This window comes from Pelecanus crispus, chromosome 15 (assembly GCF_030463565.1).
Source record: "Pelecanus crispus isolate bPelCri1 chromosome 15, bPelCri1.pri, whole genome shotgun sequence".
Lineage (NCBI taxonomy): Eukaryota > Metazoa > Chordata > Aves > Pelecaniformes > Pelecanidae > Pelecanus > Pelecanus crispus.
Window position 1 is genome coordinate 2,119,074 of NC_134657.1, and position 24,803 is coordinate 2,143,876.

Here is a 24,803-nt window from a genome sequence, read left to right on the forward strand (position 1 = left end):
AAGCAGGGCCGCCGGAGGGGCGGCAGGGCTGGGGGACGGGGCGGGCAGTACCGGGGGCGAGGGGCCCGGGTTTGGGGGCCAGGGGACCCCCGCCCGCCACCGCAGGGAGAGGGCGGTGCCCCCTCCGGCCAGGCGCCCTCTGATTGGTCGAGCGGCCCTGATTGACGGCCGGCCCCGCCTCAGCCGGCGGGGCGGGCGCTTTGCGACGGTGGCGCTTGACGGCGGCGGCGGCGCTTGGCGGCGGCGGGGCCGGTGGCGGAGGCGGCGGGTCGGCCATGCTGCTCACCGTGTTCTGCCTGCGCCGCGACCGCAGCGAGCTCACCTTCTCCCTCCAGGTGGACGCCGACTTCGAGCTGCAAAACTTCCGCGCTCTCTGCGAGCTGGAGTCCGGTATCCCGGCGGCCGAGAGCCAGGTCAGGCCCTGCCCGCCCGCCGGCCCCCCCTGAGGACCGGGGGAGGCCCCGCTCGTTCCCCCCCACCCCGGCGCTGGGGTCCCGGGGCTGGGAAGGGCCGTGTGTGTCCCCTTCAGCCCCCGGGGCCTCCGCCCCGCCGGATCCCGGGGCTTGGGGGTTATTTTGGGAGGGGGGTGTCCCTCCCCGCGCTGGCCTTTCGGGTTTGGGGAGAAACGCGTCCCTTTTCCCTCAAAATCCTCCTCTTCCCCTCGGGAGAGGGCTGCGCCTCCCCCGTGATTCCATGTCTCACCGGGCTCCCTCCGCGTCCCGCCGGTCTCCTCCCGCGGTGGAGCTGAAAAGGAGAAGAAAATGCTGGTTTGGGTTTTTTTTTATTATTGACTTTTCATAGGAATTCGATGTTTTAATGAGGAAAGATTTGAAGCGAGAGGAATGGGAGTTGGAGAGCGGGGAAGGTGGCTGCTCCTCAAATCCCAGGGAACGAGGCTGAAACGTTCGGGAAAGGTTCCCGAATTCCTGCCCACGTCTGGGGCGGAAAGGGCAGATTGAGGCTTTTCCCCCCTCTTTTTTTTTTTTTTTTTTTTTTTTTTTTTTTTTTTTCCTTACAGGTGCACCCATCAGGTTTCCCCCAGCAAAGATCCCCCTCCAGCCCAAATTCGGGGCTCACTCGTTGCGAGCATGCCAAAACACACGGCAGGCTGCAGCGCGGGGGTGGCTCTCGTCCGTCTGTCTGTCCATCTGGGGTTTACTCGCTGTTTTGGGTTCAGTCCCGCTGGTTTTTTGGGGTTTTTTTGTTTGTTTGTTTGTTTTTTTTCAATTCCTACCTGTTTACAGCAACGTCGGCTCCTTTTCTGGGGGTGCTGGCCGTGCCCGGCAGAGTTTGCGGAGTTTTGTGGCAATTGCCAAGCCTTTTTCTCCACTAAATTAATAAAAGTATTTTTCCAGTCGAGCGAATATTAGTCAGCGACGGAAAAACAGCTGAGCCAGCAGCCCTTGAGGTGGACGCGTTCCCTCGCCGAGCAGGTCCCCGATGCTTTGCCCGTGGCGTTTTGCTTTACCTCTGCCTTCGGCGAGCCTTTTATTTTGGGATGAGAGGTTGGTTTTGAGAGGGAAGCGGCCTCTAAGGTGAGGTGGATTTTCCTTTAGGGGAAAAACTCTTGATTTTTGGTAGGTAGAAAGCGAGAAACCACCTCCTATAAAGGTTCCCAGCGCCAGCAAACGCCCCATGTCTGTGTCACAGCTGCCAGCAAGGTGCCCAAATTCACGGCCGGTAACGGGGACAACCTCTACGCGTGGGACTCTGCAAGCGCTCGGTGGCTTCAATATCTCCGGGTGTGTGGAGCGTAAACTCCTCCTCGTCTGCGTTGTCCCCCTTGCGTCAGGGTAACCCACCAGCTCTGTGACTATTTTAGGATAATGAGGGGTCACGGATTTTTCTGCTTTTTATTTTGCTTTGCATTTTCACTCCACCGCAGTTAAACTGCCGTGGAGTTTGGCGATTATATCAGCTGCAGGTAACAGGGATCAGCGCTGTGCTTTTTGTAACCACCTCTGCTTTCCTTCTGCTCACCCATCTGCCGTTTATGCATCATCTTGCTTCCTTTTTTTTTGATGTTTTCTAGCCACGTATTTATTGTTCCTTTCTCCTGTTTCTGCCCAGCGTTTGTGAAGTGTTTGGAGGACCTTCAGCGGGGAGAAAGTTATAAAAAGACAAGTTATCGGTGAAGCAGCTTGCTGCATAGAAGGATTTTGCATACTCAAACCATCCTCTTCAAATAGGCAGCATTAGATTTACCCAACTCGGTGGTTTGCTGCCATTTTTCCGTAACCGAGGCGCACGTTGCATTAAAGGTGTCACGTTGGCACAAAAGAAAGGATGAATTTAATAGTAAGGGTTGTGCGGGGTGGACTAAACCACAGCTGCGTGTGGAGGGGGGTTAACCCCAGCCTTATTCTCTGCTGTTTTATGAAATTAATTCTGGGTGCTGCCGTTTGGGGTGGAGGTGAGCAGGGAGCCGCGAGGTTTCCGAGGGCTGGCTGCGGTCGCAAGGCGCTGAGGGCAGTGTGAGGTAACGGGGCCGGCTGTTGGCGGGCTGCGGTGATAAGAGGAGCTGGGTGAGGAGAAGGGAAATAATTTGGCTCGCTGCGGTTTCCTCCATGCATTGAGGCGACGGCTTTATCTGGGGAGGGGATGGGGCGGCTCTTGGCAGAGCTGTGTTCTCCCGGCAGCACCGTTATTTCCTTCGTTTCGCTTTCTTTATGCACATCTCCTGCCCTTGGCTGTGCACAGGAAGGTTTAGCCGTTTCTGGGTTTGAACTGATTTATGGTTGCCGGTGGTGTCTGGTGCTCTTGGTTTGGGTTCCTTGCTCCATAAGAAGGTTCTACTCTATGGCGTCATGCAAAATCCAGCCCTCGTGCGGTCTCGGCGCCTGCGTCCCTGCTCAGGTCACCTCCAGAAGAGCCCAGTCTGGTACGTGGCCAGCCTACGTGCTCGCCTTCTAAAATATGCTACAAACCAGGTAACAGAACGCAGCAAAACTCTATCAGTTTGTTTTAACAGCAGAGCGGAATGGGTCAAAAGCATATTAAGCCGTGCTGCTAATGGATGTAGAGCGAGTGCCGGGCGCTTAATTCATTGTCTGAGGTGTTAAGGCCAAATGCTCCTAAATCCAATCCCAGCAAGATGACAGAGGTAAAACCTCACTTAAACTGATTAACTTGTCTCTTCCAGAGTGTCTGCGCAGGGAAACTGCCATTTAAGATTTGCGCGTGCAGCTCGGATTTATTACAGGCTCGCTTCCTCCGCAGGCAGTGGCGTTACTGAGTCAGGCCGGGCGGGACGCGTCCGGTAAGTGAGAGAAGGCGCTGGGACTCTTCCCATCGCAAGCTAACCTTAATTACTCCGCTAATGTCTTGCAAACCATGGGAGTAGAGACTGTGCGCCTTAACATAGCTTGCATAGGCCCCGTGTTTGCTTTGGAAGGGACCCAGTCTGGTGCGATACTGCCGAGGTTAAGTGTGTCGTTAATGAGAAGGTAGGAAGCTCGTGCTTGTTTCTAATCGTGTGCATTTCTCTTAATTCTGATGGCTCTGATTGCTGTCGTACGAGGTTCTTACTATTCTTGCTTTTTCTGTCTTGTCTTTGGCACCACCACTGACAATGGATCTCCACTGCTGGAGCGCATTAGCGTAATATTTCTGTGTTAATATTTCTGAGTTGCTGCAGTAAAGCAAAGTCTGTAGCGTCTTCCAGACCTTAAGACTCATCGTAATCGGGTTTTTTTGGATCTCCTTTTTGGATCCACTACTTGCGATAGCGTCGGGTAGAACCGTAGCCCATGCACGCGAGGACTGCAAAAGCTTCTCCCACGCAGCTCTGCCAGTCTCGACCTGCAGCAAACCTGTTGTTGCTGAACCGGCCTTTTCCAGACCCGGAGAGAAGCGGGTCTTGCTAAACGAGGTGGTAAACGTGAAATTCGATCGTATGCCCGAGGGGTTTAGGCCGAGTTCTCCGGCGCTTCTTGCTTTGGACTCCTGCCAGGGGTAGGAGGCTGTTGAACCCATCTGCCCGGTCTCATTGCGCTCTGATGAAGGCACAGAAACCTCAATGTTTAGCAGATAGCATTTCTGGGAACTTTCTTTCCTGTAAAGCACTTCTTTATTTTATTCCTTTTGCTTTCCTGCAATTTAGGACATCTGTAGGTATTAGAGATCTAATGTTAACAGAAATGTTCCCATGGTGATTATTCATTTGTATCTCAATATGTTTTTATGTTTAATCTGCGGACCCTTTGTTAAGTCAGATTATCGTAATAGAAAATTATGTGACTTTTTTAGTCAAAAGAAGTTAATTCCCTGCTATGGACTGGCTGCAGTCTTGGGAGTGGTGTCTTTGGGTGCTGAACCTTCGAGTCGGTATAGAGTTACATCACTGGAGCAAACTGGAAATCGCTGAGCTAATCGTTGTGGGCCCTGTAAAACTGGTTATTCTGGGGAACTGTGTTGGGGGGAAAAGGCAGAGATCGTAGATATTGGACTGGATCATCCACGGATCAATCCTGATTGACGCTGCCTGCATGTGTGCAGTCGGTCCTTGGTCAATAGGTGTTGAGTTGCGGGGAAGATAATGCTGTAGAAGACGGCTGTGACTTGGGTAATCGTAGAGGTTGGATTTTGGAAATGTGTGGCAAACAGCCCTGGTGCAAGGCTTGCTTTCTGTTAAAAATCTTGGCCTCTAATTAAGAGGGACCAGCCCTTCTCTGAGATGCTGGGTTTCGAGAAACCACTGCTGGGTTTCGGTAAGACCAACGCTGTGTCGTTGTCCAACTACTTACTTGTTGAGGTCTTTCTGTGCCTGAGGTAGAGGTGCTTTGGCAGGTCCTGCCCGTGCCTGTGGCAAGAATCGCGCGCCTTCCCTTCTGAAGCTTGAGATGGGTCCGGAGGATTTACCAGAACGCTTTCCTAAAAACCAAACAAAACAAAACAGCAAGATGTTGTCTGCTTTGTCACGTACGGCGTTTTCCATTGCGCTCTCTCTGTGAACAGATAGTCTATGCGGAGCGGCCTCTAACTGACAACAACAGATCTTTGGCTTCCTATGGCTTGAAAGATGGGGACGTGGTGATTTTGCGACAGAAAGAGACCGTAGAGCCACGGCCCTCCATCCGTTTCCCAGGTGAGAAAGGATTTGTGCTAACTTTTGCTCTGAGGGTGCCAAGATCTTGGTCTTTATCAGCCACCAACTCCATCCCTTGGCAGTCTCCTTTAGTACCTCGCTAGGCGAAACACTTAAGAAGGGAGGGCGGCTAGGGATGAGGCAGGAGGCTTTTAAAATGAGCAAAAGGGCTCATTATTTAATGTTTTTTTTTTTATTCCAAGGAAGCAAATACCATTTTACTCTTCTTTTGGGGAAATACAGAGAAAGCGAGGAAGGTAACTGGTTCACAACAGCAGTTTCTGTAAAGGTGTGTGAATTTTCATACAACCGCCAGTTCCCTTCCCACTCAGTGGAATGGCGCAATAAATGCGGTCTGTGCAGCTCAGACGCATAAACAGGCTGTTGCGACATGCGCTCTGAATCTGTACCGTGACAAATACCCAGAGAAGCCACATCTTAACAAACCCAGTTACGCAATCGCACGTACACGCGAAAGACTCCTCAGATAACGTCTGAGTGGAGCCCCGCTCCTCCGTCCTGCCTTCTGCAGCGATTCCTCGCAAATCCCCGTCATAAAATATCGCTGGAAAAGATGGTACCACTGGCTGAGAAGGGCCTGGGAGCATTGCCTGAGGTCCTCGTCCTCCTGCCTCGGCTGGAGGATTGGTACCTGCAATGCAGGTCTGCAGAGATGTTACTTTTTTTTTTTTTTTTTTCTCCCCTCCTCTACTTTTTTTTTAATCAGAGAGATTCAGAAGCACCTTAGAGACACTGGGTTTTAGCCTTGCAATCTCTCCAAGTGTTATTCACATTTGTGAAGCTGGAAATAACCACTCTTGCAATTCAGTAAGTGCATTTCAGGAGATAAAAAATGGGCCAGATAGAAGGCTAGAGTAGTTACATAAATACACGCTAGCATTCCTAACCCAGTAACCCGAGTACGTGGCCGTGCTTCCGACACGAATTGCTGTTCACGGAATCCGGTCTAATACTGTAGCATTAAGAGCGGCTCAGCCTTCCCGCAGTTTTTCCACTGTGTTTTTTCAAGCAGAGTTGTAAACGTGAAGCGCCGACGCATCTGACCTCTTTTTCCCTCAAGGTCTGCCGAGGATAGACTTCAGCAGCATCGCTGTTCCTGGGACATCCACTCAGCAGCATCAGCCACCAGCACAGCGTCTTCGCCCGTCGCCTCCCGATGCACCTTCGTTCCCTCAGGGTTTGGACAATCCGGCGCTGCTACGGGAGATGCTGCTTGCGAATCCCCACGAGCTGTCCCTGCTGAAGGAGCGCAATCCGCCCTTGGCGGAGGCGTTGCTCAGTGGAGACCTCGGTAAGTTGGGTTTTTCATCTGCGGGAGGTGGTTTTAAATCTGTTTGAGCTTGGTTCTAATAAAAGGCAGCCACAGGTTTTTAACTAGCTGGGATGTTCGCTGCCAAGTCATTGATGATGCTGATAAAAGGTGCTGGTTGGGAGTACTCGCGGCAGAGTTCCTCTCCTTCTAACAAGACTGTTTCTGGCAAGTTGGGCGTATTTCTCCTGCTTGGCTTTTTTAATATCTTCGATCCCTACTTTGAAATATTAGATGCACAGATAAGTCAAGTTCCTGTGAAGACAAGTGGCTCAGCTCCTGATTTTTAGGCTAAGGCTCTCCCAATGCACATTTTCTAATAACGACGTTGCATTTGCTGCATCCCAGAGCCCACTGAGACCTCAGTAGAGAGCAGTACACTATAAAACCAACTCTGTCCGTAATGATTAGGTGCTATGGAAGTGGACACCAGAAAGGGAGAGGAAACAGAACAAGCAAATAGTGGCTTTAGGGAGCTTTTTCAATAGGAATAGTCGTAAGTGGTTACGTTTCTGTTAATCTTGAAAGCGTTCACATATTTTGGGCACAGTTGAAGCCTAGTACTGTGTCCTTCACTTCTGCAGGTGTGGAGCTGATGTTGGTCCCTCATTCTTCACGTGATGAAAGCTTTGAATTCTGGTGTCCTTTCAGTATGAAAACAGCGTGGTGTTTTGGGCATCAGAAGTTGTGCTTCTAAACATCTGCAAGATGTTTAGTTAGGAAATAAATCCTGCTGAGTTTGGGGAAACAGATGAGGAGAAGGAGCTTCTAGCAGGAGACTTTTTTCCCCACTTTCAAGGTTACATCCTAGTGATTTCTCTCTGTTGAAGCTAGAAAGCAGCTTGCATGGATATTGTCAGCCTAATCCCTGGAAGTGTTCAAAAAACGGGCAGATGTGGCACTCTGGGACATGGTTCAGTCTAGTCTACCCTTGATTGGTTTAGTGTGGACTTGGTAGTGTAGGTTAATGGTTGGACTGGATGATCTTAAAGGTCTTTTCCAACCTAAACGATTCTATGATTCTATTTCATTTTTTAATTCTGACTTTAGTTCATATCCAGAGTTAAAACCATGTCCTTTGCGCCCTCAGGCTTCCCTGCGCTTCTTCAAAGCGCTGCGTCCATAGCTCAGGCGTTTTTTCCTATCACCTTGAGAAGATATGCTGCTCTTGGCACAGAAAATGAGAGGTTGAGCCCAAGACGCCCAGAACCGGCTCATCTGCCGATCTGTCTTGTCTTGTTGTGCACATTAAACTTTGAATCAGACGTGCATTTTTAGTCCCAAATCGCCGCAGTGGGCTGTCAGAAGGAAGTGGTTTGATCTGGTTATGCTCTCATCGTTCTGTACTGCTACTGTCGGTATTTGGGCACAGATCCAGTTCAGCTCTGGCGCCCAAATATACAGAGAGATACGTGCCATGTGACTGTGCTGGATGCACCACAAGCACTTCAGAAGGCACCTGCTATACAGAAGCCTAATTTAAAGAAAACTAAGAAGAAAACATACCCAATGCCTTCCTGAACATGTAACAGCCTTTGAGCCAGAGAGCTTCTTCATGGGAACTGCATTTCTGGAAGCAAACCCGCAACCTTCTGTGTTTACAGAACTTAAATTTATTGCCAAGTCTTTTGGGGAATGTACGTGATCACATCCAAGTAGTAAAAAATAGCCAGAGGCCATCCAAAAAGGGGGGATCTAAAATCTGTGTCCTTAAAAGGTGCGACTAGACTTTGTGAAGCGGGTGTTCCGCCTAGGACCTCTTGGTTTCAGTGGTAGGCATTCAGCTTTGGGGATTATAATCTCTCTGGCTTTGCCTATGTTGCTTGGGTTTAAAGTAAGTTTTGCTGTTAGCCTTTTTATGTCTTAGAATTTCGCATTTGCTCTTTGCTGGATCTACAGGCTGTTATTTTACTGGGGATTGCTGAGTGTAAAACGTGATAGCTTTTGCAAGCTGTTCTTGTAGCTGGGCCCTCTTACCGAGCGCTAGGAAGTCTCGCTTCTATCTCTGTCTGAAGCTTTTTCAAAACACACGTGCACTCGAGCTTCTCATTGGAATTGTGCAAGTTCTGTAATCCTGACTTCTGCTTCAGGTCTCATTTATCTGCTGGTTTTGCAGCTGGGTTTTTTTGAGTATTGTGTAGGCAGTTCTCGCTGCAATAGAAGAATGAATTCCTGTTTTAATGGCAGCTCTTTGTTTTAAATATTGTCGTCTTCACGTTTTTTTCCATTTTTCTTCCATAAAAAAATGTCTATGCAAAGAAACGGAGTTTGATTGTGCTGTGTTTGGGTAGCAGACACAAGGCAAAAGAGCTCTGCTCAGTTGCTTTTCATCTCAGTGGGTTCCCAACTTTGCCTCCAATCCTTTGAGGTCCATCCATGCTGCCTTCGGATGAAGCCTTTTTTTGCGTGTGCTGCTGAGTCTACCCCTGAGTGCATGCTGGCATAAAAAGAAGGGTTTGCTGTGCCAGAACTTGATTTGCAAGGGTAATTTCCAGTAAAAAGCATTTCTGTATCTCCTTGTTACTGCAGAGAAATTCACCAGGGTGTTGCTGGAGCAGCAGCAGGACCGAGCCCGGCGGGAGCAGGAGAGGATCCGGCTCTACTCAGCTGACCCTTTTGATCTGGAGGCACAGGCCAAGATAGAAGAAGACATAAGGTAGCAAACCAAAGTTGCTTACAGGCTTTGGAGGTCTTCACGGTGCCTTTTTCCACGGGGCGCTTCCATCCATGGTGCTTTTTCCTTGGAGGATGCAAGGAGTGTGTTTAGATCCTGCCTTATGATGCTTGCACTCTGAGCTGCCTTTGCATGTGGGAAGGGTGGGAATCGGGGACACTTAGGCACACCCCATCCTGTTGAGCACAGGTGGTGAGGTGGCAGCACCACTGTTCGTGCGTGTGATGTCCCAGAGCTGTCTACGCGGGTCCACCCTGAAACAAGAGCGCTTGTGGAAAGCACTTAGCTGAGATCCTCTCCAGAGGTGGCACTTGGGCTGTGTTAGTCTCTAAGCTGAGTTCTCTGCACAGCAACGTGGTGTCATTTCTCCCAGCTGCCTTCGAGACTTGGTTTCGCATACTGCTAATTGTTTTGTCTCTCTGGCTAATTCCAGACTCTGAGCATCACTGCTGTCAGAAGAGATGTTGTGTAGAAATATGTTCCGCTCATCAGCACTCGCTCCCTCTTGCTGTCTTCCAAATGTAATTGCATTGGGCTGAGGCTAGATTTCTTAAATTGAGTGATAAATCCTTGAGTCAGAACACGACTGATGTTTTTTTCCCCCAGTAAATGTCTTTGTGATACAGGCTCATAGTTGGTCATAACCAAAATCCATTTGTGGTAAGAGCCGTTCCTGTGTTATGACTGACAAAGTGTTGGTGCCAGATAAATGCTTAGCTTAGCAATGCAGAAAAATATACATTTGTAGATAGCAAAACATTGCTCGGAGGCACAGGAATTATTTCCTTCCTCCATAGATGAGGTGGCAGATAAAGGTGATGTGCCCAAGGCTGTGCAGCTGTTAGGGAACAGTTTGGGCATCTAGCAGTCCCCAGATTTCACACCCCACTTAGTTTCTCTGAACCCTTTGCTTAATTAGATGCACTCTGCACAAGATTGTTTGGAAACTGTTGCAAACATCATATTTTTTGAGACACATCTCTGTCCTTCAAGCGGAGAGAGTGTCAGGCACAGAGAAAACAGAATAATGGATTTGACAAGAAAACAAACTGAAGATTAACCACTGTCTATCCGATTTAAGCTTAAATAATAAAAGACAGGATGTGTGGCGCTCTGTTTTGCGAGTATTTGAGGCGGGACGGCCTGGCAGTGGGGTAGCAGGGTGCTTTAGCTCCCAAGCGAGCCAGGTCTCGGATGCCGTTCCCTGTTTTCCTTCCCCACCAAGAAACCACGTCTACCCATCTTGTTGTGGGAAGGCTACCATGGTACAGAAGATGGGTAAGAGAGGAACTTGGGTTTTTTTCCACTTCCCCTACTGAGGAGGAAAAGGAAATGGCATCAAAATTGGAAGCCCTTCTCCCTTTTTGGTAGATAAAGCTATTTCGGATGCAGTCGCTCCGAATGCCCACCACTTCCAAGATTACTGTAGGGGCTGTGGTGGAGTTCTTGAAGAGCGTTTCTTCTGTAGTCTTGAATTTGCAGCGAGGGCTTGTGCTCATGGTGGTGGTTTTGCTGTGGTTTTGCTCAGCTCCCTCCCTTCCTATGCCTGGAAAAGGAAAGATACCAGGGAAACGTTGGAGGATTTTAATGTTCAGCTGCTGTGTGGGATTCCAGTGTTGTAGCTACTGGCAACATCTTCATCGTGCGCCCTCGGTGCATTATTTTAGAGTGACTAATAAATACGCAGGTTTTTCACTCACGAGTTCTCCAGGTTAACTCTGTGGTAACAGGTTTCTGTTGCAAACAGAAGGTCGGCTGGTGCTGTCGGGTGCGTTAGGCAAGGTGCTGGAAGGAGCAGTCTTCATGGCTGCTGGGGAGCGACTTGGTGTCTCTGGATTAAGCCAAGATCGTTACTAGCAGTCCCTCTGCTGAGAAGGCTACAATCAGCTGACGAAGCAGTCTTTGTGGCGGTTTAAACATGCTGTTTGTATGGCGAGCTGCAGCCGATGGGATTACCAGATCTGTTTGTAAGTCAGAGGGATGCTCATAAGGTTCAGCTGATGGAAGATCTGATTTTTCTCTCTCTTCTCTATTAAATTCAGGCAACAAAACATTGAAGAAAATATGACGATAGCAATGGAAGAGGCCCCCGAGAGTTTTGGCCAGGTGGTGATGCTGTATATTAACTGCAAAGTCAATGGACATCCAGTGAAAGCCTTTGTTGACTCAGGTGAATTGCCCCCATTTTTATCTTTCTCTGCGCCCTCCTTTCCCTCACTGAGGGAGACTGTAAACGCTCCAGAAGTTTTGCCCAACAATTCCCTAATAAAGCACTGCATGACAAGATTTTGAAGCACCTAATTAAACCCGAGAGCAGCCTGGGCATTAAGGCAAACAGAGCAAATTGTTGCGAGAAGCAGCGTGCGTGAGTGCTTGAACACTCCAGATCAAGGCTTCTGTGAGAATTTCTGGGTCTGCGATGCTAGAAAGGTCGCTGCCATGTGTGTATCTTACCTCATTTTACAGATAGGGGGGATTTCACATGCCTTTAATGCTGTGCTTCCCATCCACAGCCTTAAAGGGAAAGTACTTGGGGTTATTCCAGTTTTACAGTAATATGTACTTTACCGTCAGTGCTGATCTGTGTATACACGGTCAATCCAAAGCAGTGGGATTCACGGGAAGCCTTTATGCCCTAATGCAGTTGCTGATGCAGTGTGGTTTCCTGGCTGCTGAGTGCAAGATCTTAAGCCCTTCCAGGAGAGAACTGTAATTTGTTGATGAGCTGTCAGGATTTAACACCAGTTCTGTTGCTGGTAGGTGCCCAGATGACCATCATGAGCCAAGCTTGTGCTGAAAGGTGCAACATAATGAGGCTGGTAGATCGGCGATGGGCTGGCATTGCTAAAGGTGTAGGGACGCAGAAAATAATTGGCAGAGTGCACTTAGGTAAGTACTGGCATTCTTTGGGCAACTTTAGTGGCAGTTTGACTGCATTTCCCGCAATCTTGGCACCGAGGAGTATCTGGTTTAGTGTTGTAATTGTTAGAAACTCCTGCAGGGTAAAATGAAAAGTGCATCTGCAATATGTTCATTTGACTCGGGCACAACACACTGGCTTCTGTCTCATTTAATGCTTTTTTAATGGAATTACCTTAACACTTTTAGGTGAGGGAGTCCTCAGCTCAGAGGATGTGTGCACTCTAGGTGCAAAAAACAGGGCTAATGTGAAATTAGGAAGGATCCTTCCTGTTTGGGGTGGGACTGTTGGGCAGTATGAGTTGCTCAGGAAGGGTTCCAGTACAGTGGAGTGTTTCATATTCCTTTGGGAAGAGAAGGCTGTCTGTGCTCTTGTGCAGGTTTTCTGGATGAGAGACGATTGTCCTTACTGTCTGAAAAACTGATTCTCTTCGCTGTTGTTCCTTTTTGGACTTGTGCTCTAACAAGCTATATGCAGCTCCTCTAGCTCAGAGGGTTAGATAAGCAGTACTTCAGGCTCTAGAGCAGGTCAGCTTTTAAAATAATTAACTTCTTGAGTTAATTCACCAGTACATCAGAGTTCTGGTTTCAGATTTACCCAGCAGGTTTGTGCAGACCTTTCCCAGGAGATGGTAGAGCAGAAAGTAGATTTGTTGTGCTGTAGCGTTGCGAGGTGGTAACTTCTCTCCCTTGCGTTTCAGCTCAGGTCCAGATTGAAGGGGATTTCCTGGCGTGCTCCTTCTCAATCCTTGAAGAGCAGCCCATGGACATGCTTCTAGGACTGGATATGCTGAAGAGGCATCAGGTATCTTTTGAAACAGTTACTGGCTCTTCCAAATTAAGTGCTAAGCGCAACATAAATGCCGTGCCTGTGAATTTATTAGGATTTTTCAGGGGAGAGTTGATGGTGGGTTATCTTCCGGCCTGTTACGAGAGAAGTACATACGCTACATACGTCATGGATAGCTATAGGGTGTCTGGCTGCTCCCTGAAGATTTTTGCTCTCATCAAAGATGCTCAGAGCTTTCCAACTGAATGATTTATTACCAATCAAATCATACAGAGCCCTTTGCTTATAGCTGGTGCCACTTTTCTTGGCTGCTATGAGCTGTTTCCTTTGGAAATGGATTGTTTAACCTTGTTTCTCCTCCTTCTCTGGGAATTGACCGGCTCTTCTGCAGGCCCCTGATGTCTCGATGCTCTTTCACAGTGTTCGATTGATCTCAAGAAGAATGTACTAGTGATCGGCACGACTGGCTCGCAGACCACTTTCCTCCCGGAGGGCGAGCTCCCAGAGTGTGCCCGGCTAGCCTATGGGGCCGGGCGGGAAGACATGCGGCCGGAGGAGATTGCAGACCAGGAACTAGCAGAAGCAATACAGAAGTCCGTAGAGGAAGCAGGTACCAGGAGGAGCCCAGTTGAAATATTAATCTGCATAGTTTTCTTGCTGTGCGTCAGGATGTCTGTCAGCAGTCCTCCTTCTCAGCTCCTAGGGGATACATTCTAATCCTGCATCAGTGAGTAAATGGTGGAGAGAAAGGGGCTTTCTTCTTGCTCGTGGCCTCTAATTGCACTTCTCTCTTCCTTTCTGTACAGCAAAATCCGTCCACATGAAGGCATTTGGGGGTGCTTGCTGTTTAATTTGTGCTCTCCGTGCAACTTCCTACCTGCTCTGGTTTCTTGGCCTTCGAAGGTGTGGTGGTAAATGGTTGCCTCTGGCACCCGTTCACCTGGGTCGAGGTGTAGTGCCTAGTCAGGGACGTGGTTCGGTTGTGTGATATTTTAGCAGTCTCACACGCAGACAGTGTTGTGGAGACTTCCGCAAACCCTGTTCTTAATAGCTGCAGCATATAAAAATAGAGGAGCTGTAGCACTAAGTACAAATCTCTGGACAAGAGTTTATTTATGACAGTTTTTAGAAATAGTACTATTTCAGCATTTTTTTTCCTTAGAATGGTTCTTGTGCCCTTGGAAGGTGAATTGCCTCCCTTACTGAAGATAGTACTGTTGCCCTAAATTTCAAAAGAAGCTGCTGAATTCACATCCTAACGTATATCATCAGCCTTAAATGTGATCTGCAAAGAGAATTTTCACCCTCCCCATAGAGGGTTTGTTCCTTGTGCTTCTGGAATCCGTGAGCCGCACAAATGCAGACTGACTGGGCTACGGAGGATCTTGGTAGCTGCAAAATTTAGTGAAGTGGAGATGCCAAAACAGCAGAACGCTGAGCTATGAGCCAAAGTGTCTGAAACTCAGATTTTCTGTTTAACTCCTCCCTTAACTTCAGCGTAAGCTTTTGCCTAAGGGAAAATGTCATTATTTTTTCCCCACTATTACAGCGAAGCTGTGAATACCTCACAAAGTGTATTCCTTAGGCCTTTTCCAAAACTTTTAAAGCTAACATTTTCTATGCAAGTGTTTTGTAGAGATTTCTGAGTTTTACTGCTAATTTTTCCTCTGAAAGCACACAGTAAGATTCTGCTTCCCACACACACGCAAAACTCTTTGCTGGGTCATGTTTAAGCTGATAAAGTTGACTTCTTCAACATTTTTATTGCTGATTTTTTAAGACTCCGGCATGCCCCTATTGAAAATTGAAGTGCAATAACCAGATTTAACTCTCTCTATATTATATAACCAGGTGTAATGTACTGATGTTTTCTTTAACACTTCCCAATTGCTGCCTGATAGTCCAAAGAGTAAGCAGTGACTTCCTTGCAAATAACTAAGTTGTTTACGTTAAGGGGAGCACGGGACTGCACTTATTGGTCCCTTTGACCAATTTTCTTCCATTCTAAGAATATAAGTTTTCCAGAGATGCAACAACCTTGAGAGGAAGGCCTGGCTTTAATGAATCAGTAAGAAATGGTTTACATGTTTGACTTTTAAAGCCTAATTTGAAGGTTTATTAACTTAAGTTGCAGCAAGGAAAAGAGAAACACAAACATAGATTTGACCTTGCCCCGTCAGGTTTTGACATAGCTAAAGGTTGGACTCGGTACCTTGGGCTCATGTCTCTTCACATAGCCTGGCAGAGAAAATGTGCAGATGTAAATATTAGTTCTTTTCCTATTAAAACTTTGAGCCTGATGAAGCCTGGGTTGGTTTTTGCAATCTCTCTCCATTTTGGATGAGACTTTGCAGACACCATAGTTGGTTGGACTTAGTTCTCTGCTGAAAGGGTCAAATAAAAAGCAAACCTTGGCCCAAAATATATGAGTCTTTACAATAAAAGCATTTTAGTCGAGTGCTTTAAAATGAAAAGTGCCTAACATGATTTAAATCAAAGCTGCTTATGTACCGATACAGTTCTAAAGACCACGTGGCTTTGTTTAGACTAATCAGCAGTCTACTGTTTTCCATTGATGCTGAGCCCTAGAGGAATGTAAAAGATTTATGAGAATAGGAAATCCATTTTGCGTATTCACTTCATTCTTGTAGTACACCCGTGCACAAAACTAAGGTAGGTCTTGTTTAGATTGACTGCGTGTAAGTCTTAGGCATATTACAAGCCTCTGGCTCACAGGGTGTATCCTGAGATGTCAGAATATTAATGTATACCCTCTTCCTGTCTTCCAAAACTATTAGCTGCTGCTAGATGGTACCAGGAAAACCAAGTGAAAGAACAGAAAACTGGAGAGGGAGAGAACATAATGTGGGACCGAGGAAGCTCAGCTCCCCGCAAGGCCTGTGTTCTTTTATAACAGCTTGAATTTTTGCTGCCTTCTGGTAGATGGGACAACAGAAATCACTGCGTACATCTGTAGGCTATTAAAGTTCTCATTTTGAATGCACCTGAGTTATTCTTGAGCTTTATTTAATCCCCCGAAGCCCACTTTAGCAAGCCTCGTGATTTCTGTCAGCTGACTTGCTGGTGTTTCAACACCTACGGCAAGGCAGCTGAGGTGGCAGTGGAGTCCTGGTATGCTTTACTGTGATCTAGATCCTCCACATCTGCTTCATTTATGTCTGCGAGCTTGCTCTTTTCTGCCAACACGCAGTGTTTTCCCCACCACCACCACTGGTAACGATTCTGTGATTATGGAGGATTTACAAAACTGGCAGCAAAACTACAGTTGCTTTAGGAGGAAGTGTATTCAGGTAGCTTTACCCCATATACAGCTTTTCATCCAGACAGCCTTGATAGAAGAAAGGCGCCGCCACCACATACGCAACTCAGGCTTTTCCTAATACAGAGAGGGATTTATCCCTGATGGTGCACTTTGTGGAGAAGAGTTTGTTCCCGGTGTTAGCTGGATCAATGTCCTTGATGGGGCTGGGATTCAGCTCCTGTAGGTACCTGGGAGGAGGATGACAGCGGGTCTCAGAAGGATGATGCTGAGGAGTGCTTGGCAGAATACCAGCTACTTCTGCTGTCTGAATGACTGCAAATCCCTGATGTGTTTGACTGATCAGGCCCTTATTACTGATCCACTGAGTCAAAAGACAGTTCTGCTTCCTCTCTAAATGATTGACTTGGGAGCAAGAGAGCGTGAATGTAATCCTACCATGTAGAAACAGAAAAAGATCCCTCTGGTTTTTGTGTGTATCCTGTGTCACAAGCCTCTTTGCCACCCTTATGAAAGATGAGCAGTCTGAAAATCTGCAGGATAATTCTGGCTTTTTAATACTCCAGTGTCGCCAAGTTGTTGTAGCTGCGTTAAGTCCAGATGTGCAGCCAACAGAAGGGATTGCTTTGTGCAACGGCTGCTGTATTTTATACCAAGGTGTATTGATCAGAGGTGTGGTATCGCAGCATGTAGTGCGCAATTTTTTTTTTAACGGAAAGTAAAAGAAACAAATAGCTGAGGTGAAAAAGGCAGATCTCTTCCATGGTGTGGAACTTAAAGGAAATCCTGGCTGTACACGTGAGCATGGTTAGATGTCCCACAGTACACCTGGGTATCTGTAAAAAGAGAAAGACTTAAGGTAAAACAGTGGTGTATGTTTAAGACCACCGAGTTTGGAGGCCTTGGAAAGGGAAAGGGAACAAATGCAACAAATCATGCAGCACAAAATCTGGATCGCCGTTTGGATATCTGACGCTGGGCAGAGTAGGGCTTTAATGGAAGAACAGGCGCTCTTACAGCAAAGGTCATGTTAGTGATTTAACGAGAGCATGAGAGCTGACACATCAGCAAGATTAGACTACTAGCAAGATAAGTTAACTTGTTTAATCTGTCCTGATAATGAGACCCAGTGTTTAGTGCTACTGACAGAGATCTGCAGTTCATCTGTTCTCCGTGTGGAGAAGGAAACAGTGAGCTGGGTTTGACTTCTGGCTGTCTCTTCCTTTGCTTTGCTCTTCCCAGCCTCAGGCAGCAGTTCCTTTTGAGGATTTCTGCTTTTAACCCTAGGATCTTTATGCTTCCCTTTTGCAGCAAGCTGATGTTTGCTCACCTTCTCCTCCCTGTGATGCCATCACAAGGCAATAGCCGCTGGCAGCACAGTCCAAGAATTGTGATACCCTCTTAATTCTCATTTCCCTAAAACATGGCTCCTGAATATCTTCAGCTGCACAGAGAACAAACCGGTACGGTGCTAGACACACGCCTTGTGCTGCATATATTTTATCAAGCATGTAGTATCGCCCACGGACCACTCTGCAGCATAGATAGTACAGAAGAGCCTTTAAATTGTTCTCCAGCAGAGTTATTTTTGACTTGACGTAACGAGTTTCCCAGGCAGAACTCCTTCTGGAATGCAGCGAACGTGAGGAGCTCCTGCTGCTCGTACGCTGTCTTGATGGACAGTCGGGAGGGGAGCTATGAGGTCGCAGGACTATAACCATGCATGTGGTGTGCTCTGAATGCTAACACAAGTTTGGTGTGTTTGTTTCCTAATCCAAACAGAACGTCAGAAGCCTTGATGCATGTAGTGTGTGTTTACTGCAGCTGGAGTGGGCCACAGACCAGGTATTTATAGCCGTTGGTTTAGAAGTTTTCGCTACTGCAGTGAAAACAGTGGTTCTTGTGTGTCATAACTACTTCTTTCTTTCTGTCTTCTGTTAGAGAATAGTGACAAAGAAACTACCTCACTGGGAATGCCCTCATTACCAGCTTCTGATGGGTTTCAAAATCCAGTCCAGTCTTCAGGACTAAATTCCAAGATCTGTAATCCCACAAATCAATTACTTGATCGTTCTGTCTCTGCCCCTGCTTCAATTTGCTCATCCGAATCTAGCCTCGCAGAGCCCATTGATCCTAGAGCCGTCAAGTCTTTTGAGTCTTCAACTGAATGCCAGATAACCCCAGAAAAAGAACATCCTCTCTTATTACAGCATCTTTCCAGTAATGCTTCCTTGGCAAACAACGACCCTTCTCCCCAGACAGGGGAGGTAACCTGTTGCAATCCAGCTTGCCTTTCACAGAAGACACTCAAAGAAACGTTTGTTGCTGACAGTCTAAAGGAACGTAATGCTGAAGAACAAGACCGTGGTCAGGAACATCCTTTGGAAGTGACAAAAGAAGATAGTTTGGCTGACACCGCTGCTAAGCACGGGCAAAATAAAGATGTATGTCTGTCTTCAGAACAGGAGCAAAAGCATGAGCTTCCTGTAGACCATCAGATGTGCAAAGAACCAGAGAAGGAACATCTGGAGGAGCAAACCGAGACAACTGACCCAGAACCTCCTTGCCACATTGGTGAGGTTGAGAAACCTGTTGTGGAAGAAGCCAGCCAGCCAGAAAATCCTCCTATGGAAATGAAAGAAGATGGACAGGAGAAAGCAGGTCTTTCCTGGGTGAAAGGGAGTATCCAAATGTCAGCCTCCTGTAGCTGTACGCATACGGAAGCCTTCATGGAAGTAGATGTAGTTGAGCAGTCTGTAGCTGAAGCGCACAGCTCGGCAAGCGAGCAGAAGTGGCAGGCTGAGAACAGAAGTATACCTGACCTGAACTCGGACGCCTTTTCTATGGAGGTGGAGTCGCTGAAGTCTGCATCCTCCTTGAGTGATCCGCTTTCCACCGGTGATGTCCTGCAGTCTAAAAGCACCGGTGAAATTCCTGCAGAGTATGATGAGTTGTCTGATTTGGCAGCTGAAGACAGCTCTACACCCTCCAGCATCCATCAGCTGGACATGGATCCAGGAAGACCTTCAGAAGAGCCATGTTTGTCTCTAGCATCAGCCTTGAAAGAGCTGCACAAACTCTTGATTATCAGTCAGAAAGGAGAGTGTAAAATCCTTGCCTCCGAAGAAGTCTCTCAGCTAGAAATGGTTCACAAAGAGCCAGCAGCACAACAAAAGAGGCTTTCTGAAGATGAGCAGAAAGGCTCAGATCCAGCCAGCCAGGAACAGAGCTGTTCCTTGTATAAGGTGAGGTCTGAAGGTGGAAGAGCAGAGGAGAAACAGCCTTGTGATTCTGGCATAGAAAACATCAGTATTGGGTCTGTCAGTCACATGCAGTCAGCTCTCGGAGAAGGTGCTTTAGAGATTCAGAAGTTTTCAGGTAAGAGTGATTTGGTCGTGGTGAATTCTGCAGCAACATTTGACCAGGAACAGAGCTCTGAGCAGGCGGAGGTTTTGGTAGAAGGTTATCAGAGTCCAACTAGTCCGACTTCGGAGCAAAATGCATCCATTTCCTCTGTACCTGCTTTGGATGAAGGTGCACCTCAGGATACTCAGAGCCTGTTCACAGGAGCACCTGGGAGAAGCAGCAGTTCTACTCCTGAAGGTCCGTGGCTGTTGGGTGGGTGTGAGGAACCACTGGTGAGCCCACCAGCTGGCTCTACTGGACTTACCTCGGGAGCTTCTCCACCGCCTGCTTTCCCTGCAGCTGATGTTGATCGGATCCTCAGCGCTGGTTTTACCACGCGGGAAGCCCTTGAGGCTTTGGAACAAGCGGATGGAAATGCAGATCTTGCTCTTCTCATTTTGCTAGCCAAGAGTATCGTTGTTCCTACGTAACTACGGAAGAGGTAGCTGACTGGGGTGTCTTTTCTTTTAAAGGTCGTATCTAAATTATATACCATAATGTACAAGCAGAATGTTGAGCCAGATTTTTTTAATTATTTGCAACCAAAGTAACTTGTCTCTTCTGTTTCACTCATTAGATTTGGCCTTTTAAAAGAAAGAAAACGTCCTAGCATTGTGTGGACAGGATAGCTTTTAATTATGCATACTGGATTAAAATTAATGTTTTTATTTAAATGTACAATTTTAGAATAAGCTCCAATGTTACGAATAAAAAGCAGAAGCCATTAAGATCACCGCCCTGTCCAGCGCAAAGCAGATTGTGAAGTGAATTGACCGTGGGCGTGCACAGGACAGGAGGTGCACGCTGAGCTCGGTATGGCGCAGACGTGAAACAGCGCTTGTCCAAACGGACTTTGTGGATTTGTTTTAGCTCTCCTGCGCTTTGTAACCCAATGTCCATCTGTGACGCTGATGAAACTATTATGGCAGCTACTAAAGGTATGTAGATGCCCACAGACATGTAAGACTTTGCAAGAGGAGTGAGGGGTGGAGGGGGTTTTTGGAAGCGTGCGCTTTTTGTGTGTGCACGGGGAAGGCTGATGCTTATTTTTGCCAAACCCTTTTATGCTCTTGGGCCAGTGTGTTCAAGTTTACAACATGGGGATAGAAGAAGGGAAGGGATAGAATTTGGTGCTACCAAAACTTAAGAGATGTTTTAACTTATTTGAAAATGTGCTGATATTAATTGTAGGTGGGGGGGAAGGGAAAAGGAGTATTTTGCTTTTTTTTTTTTTCTAGCCTTGCCCACATCGTGTTTCCCCCGTACAAAAGAACAAACTCAACCACTTTAAGGCAAAACCTTAAAGATGAAGTTGTTTAACAAACTAACCACGTGTTACGGCTCTTAATCCCCCTCTGCCCCTGGAAGAATGAACTGTTTCAGTGGATGCATTCTCTATGCACTGAGCGTGGGTGTGATCAGAAGAATGAAGAAATCTGCTCTGCACTAGTTTATCTCGATGTTTGGGGATGATCAGCCTCTCAGCTGTGGAAATGCAAACTGCGGAAAGCCTGCAGCGGCTGGTGGGGTACTAATTTAATACCTCTTAAAGAGCGAGGGCTCCCCAGTAGGGTTTGTGAAACAAATGCCCTGACATGGCTTCTGCATTATAACCATCGTGGCCTTCTGGGAAGTCCCTGGTGAGCAGCCTGCATGATGAGGACTCACCGAGGCTGTGCTGTAGGAAGTCCTTTCCAGATGCTTTTTTTTTGGGGATGAACTACTTTGTGATGCTCTGCAAAGCCCCAAAATGCTGTTGGGGCTGGGGAAAGGGAGGGAAGGTGTGGCTGAAACATGATACCAAATTTTAAGTAGGAACTTTTATTTAGTCCCACTTGCAAATCTCAGAAGTGGCTTTGTGTCAAGTGTTCATCTTGAACGTTCTGCTTTGAGCTAAACCTGGAGTGATGGGTCAGCAGCGGCTGGAAACATGTTTTTGTTCATGGCTTTCATTTGTTGTTATTGTTGTCTCAGGCCTGTGTTCCTGGTGTTTTGTTTTCCCTGTTGCTTAGCAGATTTGCCTACGTTAGGCTTTTTTCATGCAGGGTGGCATTTAAAAACAACATAAATTTGGTTTCATCTGTGAACTTGCAGGAGTTTCTGATGTCACTCAGCGGTGGTTGTCAGATTTTTCTTAGTCGCTTGGGCAGCCGGGAGATCCTTTAGAATAACGAAGAGCTTTAAGGTATTCCTCTGTCTGTTGAACGGAGCTTCTGCAGGAGCTGTGAACATACCAGCTAGGCCTGGGGCTCCCAGACACATTTAGCTCATGTCCCACTGCTTGTGATGCCAGCAGCAGGCGTTGCTCCATGCATATGTAGGAAGCAGTGCTCGGCTGTTTGGAGACCCCTTGCCAGAGCAGCATTGAGTAATTCACTTGAGGCTGTGTTCAAAATGAGTTACTGAGGCAAGACGACAGCTTTATGATCTTTACCGTGCAGGTGGTCACAGTTACCCCTGCTGAAGTTTTTTAAATACTCTCCGTACAATGAGCACCTCAACTCAGCGAAAGCCCCCTCTGTAAAGGGTAACGCTTGGGGTGGTACAGGAGTACAGTGTCATCAGATCTCTCTCTAGAAGCCTTAGGAAATAAGATATATTAGACCCATTCCTATCTGCATCTGGTTCACTCTCAAAAGCAGCAACAAGAACGAAGCTCCCGGCTCTCTCCCATCTTCAGTCTAAATGTCCGAATCTGCTCCTGATTCACGCCACGGGTCTCAGTGGGGTGGTCCTGGGAGCAAGCCCCCATCTGGTACGCAGGTACCAGCTGCGGGTTGGCCCTCTTGGATGCACGAGAGCTGAATTTGCGCCCTTAGCCTGCAGGTTCATCTACTGCCAGCTTCTTGAAGCGTCGGATGTTAGCCATTCAATGTTATACCCTTTTCGTATTTACACTTTTATGTTTTTAGAAGCAATTGCTAATAGCTAGACGAAGTACTGCTGCTTTGCACCAAACTGGTTAAAGGCTCTAGTTTTATGGCCACGTTTACTCAGACTGCATATACAGAATTTATGCTATAAAAGCTTTAGAGCATCAGCCAACTTGCTTCAATGCTCAGTTTTTGTCAAATATAATTTTTGAAATCTGCCCTTCTGCCAAAGCTGTACTGAAGCATTTATCAATACTGATAGAATTTCCTGGGTAACTTTCTCTGAACTGCTAGAAACAAAGCCTGACCCCCAACTGATAAATGCTTGTAAAACGATTTTATCAAGTTGGTCCAAGCCTGGTGATTTAAATCTCAATTTCAGAGCTTTTGAGTGAATGGCTGCCTGCTGCTAAATTGCAGAATAATTTTTTTAGGAGCAAGATTTATGTTGGAGAAAATCTGGGCAGTGGTGAGTATTTAAGGTTAAAATAAAATGTAATAGAACATGTATTTAGCAAACGCTGTCTAAAAGTTGTCTTCTGTTTTAACGTGCATGTGTGTCCTCTCTGCTGTATGCACACATCCTTTGCTCAGCCTTTAGCAATCCCTTAACTGGTCTCTGCGCTTACCTGGCCCACAAAATGGGAATACTTCTATTTAAGCAGGGATGGCAGACTGCTACAGCTTGTTGGCTTAGAGCAGGGGATAAAATTAATGCCAAAAGCTGTTCAGGTTTCCAAGGAGCCATGTACCCTGGCCTAAAACAAGGCTCTTCACTCTGTTCTCTTCCCCCTCCTCATTCATCAGTGCTCCAGTGTACTAATGTCACATCAGCTTAGCAAAATTATTTCGGTATGAAAAGTCCATCTATAGAGAATAAAGCAACACTCGGAAGCTGCTTCATAAAGATGCCGGCACCTGTGGGGACCCTTGTGGGTCTGTAGAGCTTGTTTCTGGGTGTTTCCTGAAGCCACTGTGGTCATGTAGCTTGCTGCTGGTTTCTGAGATGTATTTTTTTCCTTAAAAGATACTGAAGGAATTTATTCGGCCTCTCGCTGAATGCATGTTTCTGTACCTGAGGCTCTAGGTGAGTTTAGAGGTGATGTTTAGTGAAATACAGACATCTGAAAGTTTCTGGGCACAGATAATTCTGACAAGAGGAGGAAATACTTCCTGGTGATGGTCCCTGGCAGGTCTACCTGCTGCTGGACAGAGCTGAGCTATGCTGCGTTATCGTGACAATCTCTGCCTTGTTGCTACGTATGTTCAACTTTCTACGTAGACACTTGGTCTCCAGGACTGTTAACCTTGTACCTCCTAGATATGGTCCCTTCTTTCTGTCTTTGTCTCTCCCTCTTGCCGTATCCTTTCCTCAAAAGTAGCAATATTTTAAGTGTACTTGCTGAATGCTTAACTTCCAGATAAGTTTTCTTTAAAACACTATGCCATTTACAAATAAAAGGAGGAACAGATCCTAGAGGTTTCTTCACCAGACTTGGACTTCTTGCCAAATGGCTCCCCAGAACTCTAACGTGAATTCAAAGAGGAGAAATCAAGAGGTATTTTTGCCTGCCTCTCTCGGAAGTCAGCTTGGGAAATGGGGTCAGTTCCGTGTACATCATTCCCTTCTGAAGCGTTCAAGAGATTTCTTCCTGCACTGTGTAGATGAGGCTTAGTCTGTGATCCAAATGCGTAGCTGTTTGGGTTACTCTTTGACTGATGCTTTTTAGCTTGAGTTTTACCAACTCACTTAAGGAACTTGAGGGAATCAATACTCAGGAATCCTAAAGCTGGTTGCATTTGTGTCATTTACTCTTCCGGGCTGAACATACTGCGGTTGTCCTCACAGGTGGCTGAAGGGAGGAGTGGTTGTGTCATCAGGGAATGGGATGTGGTTCTGCCCAAAGTAATACACACTTGATTCTTTTTTTGATTTTTTTTTTAATACTGGGGGACTGTTTCTCAACAAAATTGATGTGTTAAAGAAATTTGATATTTAAAAAAACAAAACGAATAAACACTTTATGATAATGTTGCTTGATTGGTCTGTCTGTATTTCTGAGTCAGCATCTCTGCACTCAAATCCTTTTCTGGCTTTTTTTCCAAAGCCAATAGAATTTCCTTAACATAAATGTTGCCATTTTGAACATAACGAGTAGATATCTGTGGCTAAAATTATTCCAGTTGGCAGGGCCTGAGAACAGGCGTGAGAAATTCGCATATTCCCCTTCTACGGAGACGGGCTGTTGAATCCTTCAGGCAGGACTTGGAAGAGCATTGGAGTACGATACAAAAGGTAGCACTTGGCTGCAGCACTGTCTGCTGGAAAAACCAATAGGCACTCTTCATGTCTCCTGTGTAAATACCTCATTTCCAGCCAGATGAGGGGACAGTTGGTTTTATTTTCCTGGAGCTGGAAGCTAATGTCTTGGGACATCCAAAACTC

The 24,803-nt window shown here is 46.8% G+C and overlaps 1 protein-coding gene across 4 annotated transcripts; it reads left to right on the forward strand.

The window, feature by feature from the left end:
* The first annotated feature begins 275 nt into the window (after positions 1-275).
* DDI2 (DDI proteasomal shuttling factor 2) lies at positions 276-24,360 on the forward strand. 4 transcript variants are annotated; one of them, XR_012831655.1, is made up of 10 exons: positions 276-413; positions 4,957-5,086; positions 6,168-6,398; positions 8,946-9,072; positions 11,133-11,260; positions 11,851-11,979; positions 12,711-12,814; positions 13,220-13,409; positions 18,021-20,422; positions 20,723-24,360. XR_012831655.1 is itself a non-coding variant. In XM_075721643.1 (10 exons), the coding sequence occupies exons 1-9, from the start codon at positions 276-278 to the stop codon at positions 19,913-19,915; spliced, it is 3,072 nt and encodes a 1,023-aa protein (XP_075577758.1). In that variant the 3' UTR covers positions 19,916-19,926; positions 20,172-24,360. The 4 variants fall into 4 exon arrangements, 3 of the variants coding, with proteins under 3 accessions (XP_075577758.1, XP_075577759.1, XP_075577757.1); XM_075721643.1 differs by having other exon boundaries at positions 18,021-19,926; positions 20,172-24,360; XM_075721644.1 differs by lacking the exon at positions 20,723-24,360 and adding an exon at positions 17,862-17,924 and having other exon boundaries at positions 18,021-18,058.
* Positions 24,361-24,803: the final 443 nt, after the last annotated feature.

Excerpts from the sequence above, each read along its gene's own strand:
- DDI2 (XM_075721642.1), top strand. The coding sequence starts at position 276 with ATGCTGCTCACCGTGTTCTGCCTGCGCCGCGACCGCAGCGAGCTCACC. Across the intron at positions 414-4,956 it reads TCCCGGCGGCCGAGAGCCAG|ATAGTCTATGCGGAGCGGCC; the intron begins GTCAGGCCCTGC and ends CTCTGTGAACAG. Across the intron at positions 13,410-18,020 it reads GAAGTCCGTAGAGGAAGCAG|AGAATAGTGACAAAGAAACT; the intron begins GTACCAGGAGGA and ends GTCTTCTGTTAG.